This window comes from Pipra filicauda, unplaced genomic scaffold, assembly GCF_003945595.2.
Source record: "Pipra filicauda isolate LSUMZ 115617 unplaced genomic scaffold, ASM394559v2 scaffold313_size859762_pilon, whole genome shotgun sequence".
NCBI lineage: Eukaryota > Metazoa > Chordata > Aves > Passeriformes > Pipridae > Pipra > Pipra filicauda.
Window position 1 is genome coordinate 162,544 of NW_024104436.1, and position 15,801 is coordinate 178,344.

The 15,801-nt window shown below is 34.8% G+C and overlaps 1 protein-coding gene across 1 annotated transcript in view; it reads right to left on the reverse strand.

The window, feature by feature from the left end:
* Positions 1-4,608: 4,608 nt before the first annotated feature.
* Positions 4,609-15,801, reverse strand: part of SLC41A2 (solute carrier family 41 member 2) — a 47,714-nt gene continuing 36,521 nt past the window's right edge. The window contains exon 11 of the mRNA XM_027715246.2: positions 4,609-6,831. Within this exon, the coding sequence (XP_027571047.1) occupies positions 6,646-6,831 (186 nt within the window). The 3' untranslated portion in view covers positions 4,609-6,645. The remainder of the gene's footprint in view (positions 6,832-15,801) is intronic.

Sequence of the window (15,801 nt, forward strand, 5' to 3'; positions counted from 1 at the left end):
AGAGGTATGTGTGCATTACGGAGTGCTTTAAGTGCAGCTTCTGTATCTATTAAATATTCATGTAATGCAATAATCTAAAGTCAGAAGGACTTTGAAATATTTACAGGTTTCAATAAATGTTTAAAATGCAATTTTTGTAGCAAACACAGAACTGGACTTCCTTTGAACTGATGGACATTGCTGCATCTTCCTGTGTTCTAATAAGACGTGAAAATAAGGAGAACATGGATGGCAGAGGTATCAGGAAGCTCCTATCCCACAGGAAGTCAGCGAAGTAAAGGAGAACCTAAGCAGTTGGTTGAGACATTTTGCATGGTACAGAGCAATGGCCTCATGGAGCAGAGAGGGGCAAGATCAGTAAATATCTTGGAAGGGGGAGAGGAACAGTTCCATGGATAGCTTTTCTTTATCAACTTTCAGCCAAGTCTTACTATTTGCCAGCAACACTGTGGGTGTCTCAGTGTCAGCTCTTCCAGGTACAGAGTCACAGGGGCGAAAACCCCACACAGCCAGCACTGTGCCAATGCCATAGGCTGTTTAATGCCAAGACTATATAGTCAGGCTCAAAACAAGGGATTTAGTCTCTATAAGGACGAATGTAGTCTTAGCTTATGTCAGTCTTACATGCAAGGCACGTAACCAGACATGGTGTCTAACAGAGACAGGTTTCTTGACCTTGATCTTTTAAAATTTTATTTTTTTTTAAAAAATGAAGCAGCTTTCTAGTTTGAGAATAGAGCAAAGGCCAGATGGAAATGAAACCTGAGAATGAGTACGTCGTTTTGTATCTGAATTCGCAGCATTTCAGATCTTACACATTTTGCACAAATGACACGCAGGTTTCTTAAGGTTTTGGGTTTTTTCAAAGTTCTTTCTGTCTTTTGTTACAGTGGGGGACCACAGTCCCATATGTATGTGATAGACTTGCACTACCATAGTGCTCAGTGGCCTTAATGGATGGGGCCTGAAGACAATGGCAATAGCAAAGCATTAAGATGAAATGAATGAAACAGAGAGAACTTCATGTATTAGACAAATACAGAGCTTGCTTATGTCTCCCAATCATCCACACTTTTGTCTACAAAATGGTACCTGAGCTGATCTCAGTTACCTAAATGTGATCAAGCTTAACAAGTTCACTCTCACTTTGGAAATGCTCCAAACTCCAGAGGTACTCATCTATTTTAAGTGAAAAAAGAGAGCTTTGGATGATCTAAAGCTAACCATAGTATGAGGATTCACAGGAACGTAGTGGATGCTTGCTTCTCAAGTATAAAACAAGTATTGTTGCTCATAATTTTTGAAATACTATTTAGAATGTCAGGTTTATTAAAATGTTCTTCTACTGTAGACAGAACATAGCAACAATTTCATTAATCTGAACCAGGAGATGACAGAAAAAAAGAAGTAAACAGACAAAATCTTCTTAAGATCCTGTTCACAGTAAAACTTAGGATGTAAACCTGAGAACTTAGAGATATTAATTCTTGAGGATCTGTTCAGAAGTTAGTAGTTATCTACTAATCTAATTCATTCAGGACCCTATTTTACTTGCAAAAAGTAGATTTAAAATTATTCAAGGAAAGCACTTCCTTGACCTCTCAAGACTTTTAGGAGCTCTTGAAGAGGAAACAACCTCCCAAAAGAGCAAGTTGAAGAATGCTAAGTAAAGGAAGAAGCAGATTACAAGTATAGTTTGGACCAAGAAATAAAAGCATAAACAGAGCGCATGATGAACTAGCTTGCATATTAAATAAACAAATAGCAGGATTTGAAATCAAATTAAGTTTCCAGCTGCAGGGAAGGTCAGCCCTGCCAATGCTGCATGACTCCAGCTCTTGGGTTCCCACCCACAATATGGCAATCTTGTACATTTACTAAGTATATCGGTTCTTAGCTTTAATCATGAATTATTCATGTCTGGCTAATACCAGATTCCCTGGAGTATTCATGCACAGCATGCATGATGATCAAATTTTCATTGCATTTAACAGAAAGACTTCTCTTTAGGACTATCAGAATGAGGCTTTAATGACAAAACACATCTCTTTCCTAGTTCTTCCCCCCAACTAAATATACAAAAAGCTGATTTTTTAACTTTGAATATCGTTTTTGGGAAAACGATAATCCAAAAGATTGCTGAGCAACAGGTTGACATGATTAGGAATGGATTAGAGAACACAATCAAAACAATGTGTGGTATCACAAAAAATTTAGCCAGAAATAAAAGAAAAATCCTACTAAGGGACTTCACAATGCTTTCAATTCCTTGGGTACAGTTTATGAACATTATCTTACTTTTTTTAAAGCAGGTTATAATTCAATTACCCTATTCTGTTGCCATTTTCTGCACCTCTAAAGAGACTATCTCATTTGCAATAGCAGTTTTACAATTACAATAATAATAAGGAATTTCAAACACTTCATTTCACTTGTGCTTATACTACTGTTTCCTGATGCATATTCTGGGCTATTCTTGGACTTAAGAGAGCTTTTTGTGATGCTCAGAACTGAAGTGAAATCGCAAATCCATTAAAAAGATGATAGGTCTTATTTTGAATCCTGATTCTGCAAAATATTCTGCATTTATAAAGACTTAATCCTTGTGCTGTTCTAATCTTTATATGAGAAAAGTCTAATTTTGTTTGCAAATTGTAAAAAGAAGTGAAATTAATTTACTGCCCACCAGTTTCTCATCAGCATTCTAAACATCCCAGTGAAATTAATATATTAAACATGGGAGTGGAAGGATATTGCCAATTTAAACATCACAGATTAAGACAAGGTGTATACTGATGTTATAAAAATCAAAGTATTGATCTACATATGTTAAAAGAAGAATCCTCCCCTATATCAAACAGCATAATAGAGCTGTGGAACTATCCCAGCTTTATAATCACTCTAAAAAGAAGCTGAAGTCATTCAGGCATTCATTCAGAATTCCAACATAATTTCAAAGCATTACACAGAAAAAGAAAACTCCTACAGTATGAAACACTACTGACTCCAAGTTTTAAAGCTGCATTTGGTTGTACTCTACAAATGAGATTATCCCCTTTCATTCATGCTCATGGAGCAATTGAGATGGTCACAAAGTCCTTCAGAATGGAAAATGATACACATTTCAAATAACCTGCCCGTCCTTCTACTTACCCTAGAGATATTTCTGAAGCAGAGAAAAAAAACCCAGCAGACAGTAAGAATGACCAAACAGGAGAACTCCAAGAGTTACTCAGCATCAGATTATAGACAGTAACTTGTAAGGCAAAGCAACTGGAGCTTTTGGCTGGTCCAGCTCATCAGCAGATTGAAAATCTGTACAAGAAGTTGCAGGAGGAGCTTTAAGGTGATCCACAGCTTAAATGAGGCGAATGAGCTGATATAAGCAAGAATCAAAGAAAGTGCTCCATGCTGACACAAAAGCAAATAGATGTGAATCAGCCATAGCCCTACTTAGGCAGGACATTATAAAGGAAGGTTTGAAAGAATCTTCTAGCAGGTGGAGGGGAGGAACACACAATGATTTTTAACACAAAGTCATCATTTTATCTGCCAGATTATACAATACGGCTGCTTTGATAACAAGACACAGAATAACATTTCAGGATGTCCCTTTCAATGTAAAAAAAGCACACAATTTGTCTCTGACAGAATTTCTAGTAACATTTCTTACCCACACACAAGTGAAGTAATTCACTCTTACTGGGCTGTGTTTAAAAAATCAAGTTGGTGGAGTACTGTGAAAAGGCTGACTTGGCTAGAGTTAAAGCTGGTTTAGGGAGTATGGTTTTTGAGTTATTGATAAAATTCTCTTTTATCCAAGTACTCTTTTGCGTCATCTCCCATATTATCCTCATGGCTGGAATACTGCTCCCTCTAGAAGTCAGTAGTAAGAGCTTTTTGCCTTCATAACACGAGGTAGCAGAGTTTGCAAACCCTGTAAGTTTATAAAATGCTTCTTCCACATAGGAATCAAACCCTTTTCCACATCATAGATTATTTATTAACATCTTGTTCTTCCAGATGTCAAGACTCTCCCTGTTTTATCAATGTCATACTTCTTTCCTCACTCAAGCTCCTCTTTAATCATATCTAAGAGCATTCCTTTTTTTCCCCACTCACTTCCACCATTCCCCAAAGTATCTCTTTTTACACCTCTTCCCCAAGTCCTTTCAACACGAGTTATATTTTTCTTCCCTTCCCGAGAAACAAGTTTGGCTGTGCCTTTTGATTCTTTTCTCCAAATAACTTCCTTCTGTTTGCTCCCGCCTCTCATAATGAATGCTGTGTGAAAGTTTGCACCTTTTTCTTTCCCACAATATGGGTTTTGCTCTCTCAACTATGCAATGAACTTTCCCCTTTACACTTTTCCATCACTTATGGTTTCCAAGCCCAGATTATTCCAGTTGGTCAACATATTTCCCTTTTTCAAATTTGACTGAATTTGACCCATGTAACATTTCTCTCCCAGACTGGGGATCTAAACACTCACACATTTGTCAGCAAACTGTACCAATAGTTGCCTATTTACTAGGAAAATATTTAACACACTAACAATACTGCCATGACTAAATACTACAACACCCTCACCCATCAGATAAGCACAGATTACAAGTATCTCAAGAAATTTTAATTTTTAAGAATCCTGCAATTCATTTAAAAATGACCGTAAAATCCAGTAACTCTAATAGGTGCTTGAAATGCCAGTTTAGTTGATTCAGATGGCAGTTCTAACAGAAGTAAAAAAATTTGCATCTACATTTGCATCAAAAATAAATATCCATTATTGAAAAAAAATTAAAAATGAGTTACATCTATTCCATTTAAACTATTTAATAGGAGTATTTCCCGCAATGCTACATACAAGAAACTATTTTAAATAACATTAATACAAACTAAGAAAAGTCAGAGAACCTGAAGTTAGAAAGATTTAATCTTTCTCTCACATAATAAAAGACATAATACATATGATTCATTCAAACAACTATATTATCATAACTGTAAGAAAAAGCTTAAATAAAAGTGTTTAAATGAGGGAGATAAAATCCAGGCATCTAAATTCACGTGTAGGCACTGAATAGCTGGTTTAATTTTCAAAGTTGCAAACTTTGAAAGCTGGAACTTTGAACTTCCAAAGAGTTTAAGGTGACCAACACCTATAGAAGTCCTATTAACACTTACCCACATAATCTACTCATCTGAGTAGGTCCATCAAATTAAAAAGGATTTGTACGTATAAAGCACATGACTATAGGATTAAAACATATGCTGATATATGGATTTAGTCATCTAATTTAAATATCAAAATTTAAAACTTTCAACCACAACATTTAAAATATGATTTATTTAATTATGCATTTAGGATTTATGCTATAGCCTTGAAAAATGTATGCTGTGAGGAACTCCCACTAGATTTTAAAACAGAGCAATTAGTACCTTTTTTTTTCAAAGTTGTCATAATCAATGTATTATTTGAAATATTGAGGTCTACAAATAGGAGAAATCATTCAGAAACCATATTTTCCTCATTGACCATATTACTTTCACAGTTTGAAAGCAAATCCCCTGTTAGCAGAGGTTTCTGCTTAGAAATGGATGACACAGCTCCAGAATTTGAGAAGTTTATGTAACTTCATAAGTGCCTAAAAAAGAAACTTCATCTTTTATACCTCAAGTTTTAAGCAGGGATCAGTATTTACAGTTAAATCAACACCTCTAAATACTTCATTAAAATCAGGATACTGGCCATCACAACACCATTAATATCAGTTAGTTAAACATCTTTTCAGTTGCTAAATGAACATACACTTTCCAACACAAGGAGTTTTAATCATTCATCCATTATTATTGGTCAAGTCAGTGTCACATTATTTGTCTTTACTACTTTCTTGTTCTAATAAATCACAACAGCGAAATAATTAGGTTGCTCTTTTTAGCACAAAAAGAAAGGGCTCAGCCCTGCAGACACTTTTCAAGTGCCTAATTTTATAAATGCTGATGGGCATGTTAGTATACAGAAAATAAAGCTTGTGGCAACATGTGTGGACATTCAGGGTTCTAATCACCATAACAGTCATTACTGAAATCAAGTCCACAATGGTCAGAGAGCTACAGCACAGAAACTGCAAGATAAGAATACATCAACTATTCAGGTAATGTCTATGAAAAGGAATTAATCTGAGGTCTACCCTGCCACTCTTGTGGCAAAATGAAAAAATATACCCACTTTGTCCCTGGGAGGGAAAGACAAGGTAAGACACTGATTAGGTCTTACTCTTCTTTGTCACCACTGAATGAGAAATTAGAGACTGTTCTGGTTCACAATACAGGTAAGGAACTGTTCTTTTAAAAGACCAGATCTTTTAAAAATTTAAAACTTGATAAAGGATTGATCCACCCCTTGTTGTGTCTACTCAGATATCTTCAATTACCAGCAATTCACCTTGGTTTTGGAATACAGGTCCGAAGTATCCTAGTTCCACCCAAGTTTTTAAATGCAAACCAAACTAAAATCATTAAGGCTGTTTTATGTCTGTGTCAACTGGATTTACTTAGACCAAATGGAACAGTCACTTTGAGGACCCTCAAGTGGAGTGATCAGTCTTGTCAATATTCTAGAAAAAGTCATTGCATCCACTGGAATAATTAGTCACCAACATCACCATCTCTGTCACCTATGAGCCACAGAAAATGAAAACCTATAGCTAGTAAGGCAGTTCCAAGCAGATCTCCCAGTGCAGTAAGATAAGGTATAGAAAAACTGTCAGGATCTTTTCCTTTTTTCCAGAAGTGGTGCACCATCCAGTCAGCAATCCATAACAGAGTAAACACCTACATAACATCAAACAAACAAAATCTGTATTATTATTACATAAGTTACAGCAAAAGGAAGTCAACAGCCAACATTATTGTCTCCTTACTACACAGAATTATTGTATACAATTGCTTTTGAAAAAATGTAAGTAATTAATATAAATGAATTTCAGACTCAAACTCCCCACAGCTAGAGAGAGGGACACTTAGCCAACTTCTCTCAGTCAATCACATGCACAGCTGAAAGGAACATATCAAATTATTGACAGCATTCTTCACCCAGTCTATGCTTGAGGACTTCTGAAAAATGGAAAGAAAAAGCAAAAAGTCCAACCACAAATGCAACTGCACTTCTCACATAACACATTGCTCTGCACAGAGAGAGCCTAAGTGAGGCTTTGAGTTGTCAGAACCAAATCATGCCGCTCCACATGAATACACTCAACCCAGGTTAACTCCTGTTTCCACAGATGTAGCACTGACCTGAAATCAGATGTGATATAAAGAATATCAGGTCAAATTAAGAAAAGTTTCCTCTGGGTTGTATGAACTGCAAAAATGGCCTAGAACCTACTTTTATGCCTGAAATACCATCTTCAGCACCTCTGTAATAAGGCGCACCTGCAATATATATTATGAAATTGTCACTCCAGGCTGAATTTGTCCCAAAGTAAAAGACTTCATTCCCAACTGTGAATGTCTGAACATTTGAGAAGCTTGATCTTAATACCAAAGGTATGCATAATCATTAATCCAATTTTAAAAAAGAATCCTTTAATGTTGCACAGCTGTATGATAAGAGATTCTGGTTCAGTGGAATCATGTGGTGTGGCATGGCACAAGATGAATGGAGAAAGGACCACTAACTGAGTTCCATTTCTTCTTGTATCTTCTAAGGAGCTGCTTAAGATGAAATAAACACTGTATTTTATGTATTTTTAGTTAAACAGACCTTTAAGAAGAGTAAACTTTAAACAGTTACTCCTATAATTCATTTTTTAAGAACTCCACTATGTACATTTAAAGGAATATGCAGCATCAGAAGTAATAAAAAGTATAATATTATATTTTATTTAGTAAATAATCAATCATTGGTATCAAAAGCATACTTATAAATGTATACACTCATTTATTGATAAGATGTTGCAAGATGCTTCTCCATAATAAATACAGCAAAATAAATGTCATACAAAAAATTGTGTTGAAAAAGTTTCTCAATTAATCTTTGCTTTGCAGAAGTGTATGTTAAAATACAAGCCTGAATTTCTAATTAAAAAAAAAAAAAAGGAGGAGTATTTGCTTAATGAAAAATGCATGGCTTATTTATATAAATGTATCTTCTGAAAAGGGAACTCTGTAGTCTAAGCTAATTATGCAAGTCCTAGGTGCACTGACTGGAATCCAAACAAATATATTTAAAACAGATGTTTTCTTTGGAAGACTATCAGATTCTCTAAGTCAGCTCCTTCTTCTTACAGAGACAAAAAGAGGCCTGTTTATAAAAGATCCTGTACATTAACATCTCCTACAGGATGTGCACAGAAGACCCTGTAGCGCCCCACATCAACAATAGTTATGCATGTTCCATTAGAAGATGAGAGCATTCATTCCAAGAAAAATATATACTGCATTTATATAACACAACCAATTAGACACAACATACACAGTAAAATTTAGATCGCAGGATACACTTTTGACTCTTAAAATGTGAATACCATTCATTTGTCTATATATTTTCCACCCTGAAATAATCGACTTATACTTCTGTGAAAAATGGGTAGTTTGGAAACTAAGTTTCTGTGAAACTTTCCAAACAATTCTTTGTGCTTGTATTAACCTACAGGTGTGCAACAAACAACGCAAATTATAACACGTCTGGCTTCTGTAAGTAACAGGAAAAGGTTATAGCACATTATATTAACTGATGCTTATAACAATATATGACAGAAATTAGGACATAGTGCTTACAGAGTATGTTATGAGGATGCAGCTCACCAGCCTTCATTTTTGTGAGGGAATAATGCTATCATCCACCCTGTATTTGCATGGCTAGAAACCCACTAACATTTAAGAATTATAGGGCTGTCTGTGGAAATGGTTACTTATTTGGCCACATTAGTTCGTTCTGCAAGACAGAGTTAATCATTGTGACTTAAATCTTCAGTACGATTTTGCTGTTAAGAACACTGTTAAGAGGGGGCAATCAAAGTAATCAACTATTATTTTGGGGGGGAAAAAAAAGAAGGACCCTATTATGAGTTTGCTGAATTTTTGAAAGACAGTCTTGAATTTAAAATGATAAGTCACTCACAAAGATCTGACAGATTAAAAAAGAAAGGAGAAAAATCATTAAAAACACATAACAAGACACAACACTTCACATTTTCTGAGATTTATTTATCAGTGATGGATACTTATGTCAGCAAAATAACGCAGATGGCACAGCAGTATGAATTCTGTGTACTTCTGCCCTGCACTCTTGCTCTGAAGAAGAAAGCCTTCCTACTTCCAACTGAAAACCAGCTGGTTTTCAGGGTAAAAATAAAGGGACCAATATCACAGAAAAGCCTACTAAGACAGTAAAGAATGTTCTGTTTAGCATGAAAGCTGGAGAAAAGTGATAAGAAAAGCCTGAAATAACATGAAGAACATGTTCAAGATGCAAGCTAAAATTACTTAATATACAGAGGAAAAGAACAATTAAGTGTTCATGCTATATTATTATTCCTCTGGGAAAAAAAATCACAATCAAAATTGAGGAAAATGAAACTAAAGACATGATCAGATTTAGACTGCATTTCTAAAATGACCCTTTAGTCACATTGTCAAAACAAGTCCTCAGAAGACAGAAGCAGCAGAATACAGCAATAAGAATAAGAGGGAGGAAAAGAGCTAGAGTGAACTCTTTATCAAATACTAATGATGAAGGATCTAAAAATAAGGAATACAAGTATCTGTATTATTTTTTACAACAAAGAACAGCAATAGAGAGTAATTCTCAATATTGAATTTTCTGATTCAAATTATGAATATCACATTGAAACTGAACATGAATGCTTAAATATGAGTGAGCTTCACCATTTAAAGTTCAAATCTTATGACTGCACGACTAGAAATGGGAACATTATACACTACAAAGCAGGGGTTTTTTTCTTCATTATTTTGCACAAAATTTACTTTCATTCTTTGCATGTCTTTAGATACAATAACAAGATTAGCTAAGGAAAGTTATTTTTGATCTTTTTCATATCTGCATTTTCTCATGGAATTAATTTCTTATGATTTCTGAAATGGGAAAAGAATAAAACTCTATTATTTAAAATAAAGATACACAACTTGTTCCAAACATTCTTACTACTGTCTAAGCTTCCTATAGCCTAATTAATAAGTTGCAGGATGCTATAATATTTTTATTGTTTCATTCATCTGGCATGTCCATATTTTATCAGTGAATGCATGTCAAATTCACAGTGATGAAAGTGTAACATTCAAATGCATAATATTTGTAAAGCAGATTAGAATAATTCACCTTTATACTGGTTTATATGTTAGTTGCTGTGATGAATGAATTCCAATACCAAACTGGAAAATTAAAATTTAGGTTATATAATTGCATATGCTTTTCTAGATGAGCATTATCAAGATTCAAGTCTAAGTTTAGTATGTAGAACAAAGACCCCTTAGCAGTTTATTTAGCATGTCTTAGACAGGATACCCTGCCTGTTGTTAGTACTGCTGATTTCACCTTAAATTGTTTCCATATGAAGGTACATTACAAAATAGCTGCATACTGTTACTTTAGACAGGAAACGTAGATGCAAATAAACTGAGGTAACCTCTTCAAATGTAGTTTAAGTCTCCTTTATTCTCAAAATTATATTGACTTAAAATTCATCTATAACATAATTACGAAAAGATCTTGTAATTACTGTATAAGAACTCTTGCCAATCTATGAAATTCAAAGGTGAGTTTATTTATTTGTTTTCTAATTATGAGTAAAAAATCCCAGTTAGGGATCTCTAAAGACTACTGTGTCTTCACTCTGTCACTCTTGCCAGATTTATGGTATAAGTCTTCTAGTGGTTTTGACCCTTCATTAAGTTAATTTTCAAATTCTATATTACACGTCTCCAATTTTAAATGGCTTTTGATGTCTTCATGTGAAACTAAGTAGTAACTGCAAAGTGCTTGTAACTGATCCACACTGAACTTGCTCAGTTTCCACTGCCTACAGACAGAGATCTGTAGTCAGTGAACTCTCAGAGTAGGGTGTACACACGTTTTTCAAAAGCCATTTTTCTCCAGTTTTCTCAGGTAGCATATCTGGTGTGTATCATGTCCAGGGGAAACAAATCACTATTTCCTCCAAACATATAGAGATTTCCTTCAATGTCTGGCTGCAAAGAAACCACTGAACAGTAAGTTTTTTCTTGCTGCTGTTTGTGTTGTAGCTAAGTGGTATTAGCTCCTCTAAAGGTATCCAAGTGCCCAGACAGCACAGCACACATTTATGTAAAACTAAAACCTCATTGAAGTAAAAACTGAAGTTGTTTCTAAGTCAATCTGACTATACCGATGTAACTTTGTGGGAAGAGACTTTCTTTTCTATTCCACAGTTTGATTCAAATTTTTCTGATTGCCATCTTGATTTCTTTGTAGCTTTGCCAGACCCCCTGGTTTGACCAAAATAACTTCCAAATAACCCAGACCAGTAAGTGTTCAGGTATGCTCAGCCTGCATTAGCTGTAGCACAACTCAGCGTGTCATGCAACGTACATAAGCACTTGGAGATCAGCCTTCTGAAGGCAATAATGATATATCCCTGCTAATGATTCAGTAGGAGCCAGGATTCTACCACAGACAGCAACATGACTGGAAGAGAAGGAGTAGTTGATACCCACATTCACATCTCAATGAATCTGGCAAGTCTGCTTGTCATACTGCAATGAGAAAGCACTGAATATACAGAGCTGTCCAGATCTGGACTTCAGTTTCCATAATTCATGGTCTCTTTAGCAGTTATATGCTCTATCTTTTGGAAGTAACCTTTCCTGTTACAAAAAGTAGTATTTAAAGTGTATCAATATTTTGTCTATAAACACAACCTTCCTTATTTCTCTATTATGTACAGAGTATCCCATGAGCTATGTTTCCACATTAAAGAGGCCCATACCATCATTAGAACCCTCACACTAGTGAGAAATCGAAAATATTTTTGATGTGAGCAGGGAGCTGTTATGAGCAGTGCTGAATTCTTGGTTTTCTATTGCCCCAAACAGCCCTGAAGAACTGCAAAAGTGAGTTCACAGCTGTACACATCTGACCTTCGTTGGGTAAGAAGAATTTTGGAATTACTTATTTGCCTGGTAATAGCTCTGGGAATCTCCTATTGTTTGTTTATTCCCTGAGTCTTAAACATAACTGTGTGTTCAGATTTGGTTAGTAGGTGTGAAAATTCCTTAGAGGGCGTTTTACTGGCTCAGTGAGAACATGCAGAACAGAGGCTGCCTTTGAATGCTCCGAGCCGTGTGCCAGGACTGACGGCTTGGCAACTCCAGAGCTGCTCTCACTTTCCTGCAGGCTGACAAGACAGAGGATGAAACTTTGCTCAGTGCACAGCCTCATACAGTTAAAAAATACTTGTGCCTTTGTGAGGTATAAGAGGAGGACTGTTCTCCAATTAATATAATCTTTATTGCTCAAATCCCATATTGTAACTGCGTGCAGTGTACTGGTACATGTTTGTCTGTGACTTGTTCTTGTAAAATTTTCAAGGAAAGAGTATTCCTCTTAAATAGAAGCCACTCACCAAATCCAAAACACATTTAAAATCATTATACTGGTTTTCATTAAGGCACATTGGCTTGCCCAGATACTGTATGCTGCATTATGTGAAGTACCCTACATGCTTAGAGGGTATACTTTCCTCATAACATTTTTTATTTGTATTTTCCCCTGGTGCTGCCATTCATAAACACAGAACAGGCTCTTCACTACAGAGTTAATTCAGACCTTTCGAACTCTAGCTTAAAAGTTTTAGCTGAATGCAGATTAATAGAAATATTTGTGCAGTTAAGGTAAAGGGAGTACAGCCTTGGCTTTCAACAGAATCAGTTTACAAATTTAATTTAAGAACATTTCAAGAATATGTATGAATTTAATGAAGAAAAACAACTGTACTATTAGAGTTAGGAACATTAAAATAAAATAAAAAAAAAATAAAATAAAATACTTTCTGGGTTTTCTTAAGTGTAGAAACCCAAAACTGTTTCATCCATAGAGAATCAGAAACAATGAAGATCATAACAGTATGGATACTTATACTACTTAAAATATCTTAATTTACTGATTTTTAGAAACAACTGCATATTCAGAGAAACTGTACTTTGTTTTACTACATAGCATATTTTCAGTCAATAATAACTAAATTACAGTACTGATAATGTTCATCATGTCATATTAGTTATGTTTTTTCCATAAATATTTCAATTAAATGGCATGCTGTGGAGAAAATATCTACAAATATCTCAGAACAGGTAGGGAGAAGAATTGAAAGGAGCTGGTAGGCGTGGGTAGTGAAAATACAAAAGTCAAACAATGAAAGTATCAGATTTGGATGAAAATGAAGTTAACTCTCTGATTGGAACTCCAGCAAAACTGCATAGAACTTTCAATGGAAATTAATTCCATTTTATTACCTTCGAATGCATATTGAAGTTTACAGACAATCTGAAAAAGTCATGTTAAAATGCCAAATAGAATTCATATGTATGTATAATTTTACTGTAGAGATAATGTGGAATAGCATAAACTGAGAGAAGAGAAAAATATATAAGTAATAATCAATATCTTTGCATTAACATTTTCTTGATTTTTTCCCATTTATTCTAACATTCCAATTCTACTTTTGCCATTTATCTAGCCCCTTTCTCTCCATTTTAAACAAACACAGAGCTGGACAGTTAGAGATTATAAACAGATCTTGAAGTCAATTAATGATCTATTTCAGTCCACAGTAAGGTATGTCATTAAATAATTTTGCATTTTACAGCAGTCACTTGAATTTTAAAAACAGAAAATCCATTTCATTGCTGCTGTTATTTTTTAATTTAGCATTATTTTTTTAACATAGTGAGAAAGATATAAATAGGAGGTATATTGCCATAATTATTATTCATCTCCCCTTTCTGCCCCCCAGCTCAATATAAGTAAGGAATTGCAAAGGTCAAAGTAGTCATATTAAACTTCCTCAAACACAAGAATGACAATAATTAACTCTTACCTTTGGGAATCACTGTATTCTATTAAATTATCATCTACCACCTCAAACATAAAAGATACAGCTTGCAAGCAGGATTGCAATTTTTGACATCCATTTTCATATGCCTTCCATGCAAAGTGAACATAAATACAAAGCCCAATATATTATAAAACAGGCCTAGAATGCAGCTCTCTCACCGATCAAAAGACTGACAATGGAGTTGGTTTGTTGTTAATTGAGACAATTAGCTGTGAGGTTTTTCAGTTTTACAGCAGAACTGGAAGAGCTCTCATTGGGAGGACAAAAATATAAAAGAATTCTGGAAAAATGAGATCAGTAGATGTTACATTATGCCAAAAGAAATGGCAGCTTGAAAACTGTTCTTTACTATATCCAGGTGCATAGATGAAGTCACTGAAAAACGGAAGAGGAATGAGTACAAATATTGAAGTGTTCTCCCTGAGAAACTTAAAAGCAACCAGTCTCAGTATGGAAGCACCTCAGACTGACAGGTAAATCAAATATGTTGAAGATTTAAGAATTAAAGCAAGAATTATCTGTCCAAAATTTTTGAATCTGCTCTAATTAGAGGTATGCAATACTACAATAATCACTACTAGAAAAACACCAGAAAAATTAAAATGGGGAAAGGAATCTATTAAATATTTTCAGGTCTTTAAAACCATGGGGTTTCAAACTGTAAATACGTCAAGACCCATGAGAAGTTATAGTGTGCAACACTGTTATTCAGTTTCTGAGTAAATACATCTAAAACACCTGTTATGGCTAAAAACTGAAGATAAAGAACAAAAAATCATCCATAAAAGTGAGCAGGGGAAAAAAAGAAAAAAGCTGTATGTCTGCTTTATAAGTGAAAAATCAATACAATCAAGTGTGGCCTTATGTACTGCAATGGATATGCTTGGCTGCAAAACTGAATATTCTAATCATATAATGAATTTATGAAAAAGCAGCTTTACATGTCTATACATCCTGATGCTTGGTCTGAATTACTGTGTGATCTGAAAGTCCTGTCATAATGTCTTAGACTGGTTTTCAGGTGAGCTTCTGCATTTCTCAAGTTTTACCGTACCCCTTGCTGCTGAAGGAAAGATTTGTGTCCCTAAATATGTTATGATTGCAGTTCTGTGAGCAGGAGGACTAGATTTATGAATTCAGTTTGATTCCCATGTGATATGTCTAAAGTTTAATAATGGTTGAAATCACACTGCATTCAGTACTGCTTACCTTCAGCAGAGGCATTAACAGGGACTCTTGCCTCAATCTGTTTTCAAGATTACAGGAACCTATTACCACTGAGAGAGCTTGATTTAGATAAACTTGACTGAAATGGAGCAGAGGATTCAAAAGTTCTCAGAAAGGACAGACAGACAGAACAGCTAGAGTGAAGGAATAGCATCATTTCCTCAGGAAAACACGTTATAAAAGGAGCAATAAGGCTGGAAACTAGGAATATTATGTAAGAGGAAAATGAAAAGTAATACATATCTTTTAGTATGACACTCTCATTTTCAAAGGTTGGAATGTTACCAGTGTTGTTCTACCAAAAAGGTATACAATTCTCATATGAAATGGTAACAGTTTTTGAAACCTGTCCTTATTGAAATAGCACTATGATAAACACAGAGAGAAATTCAGAACACTAAAAATCATAATTTTATTAAGGATTCACTGCTGATAATATTGTCTGTATTTTAAAACTAAA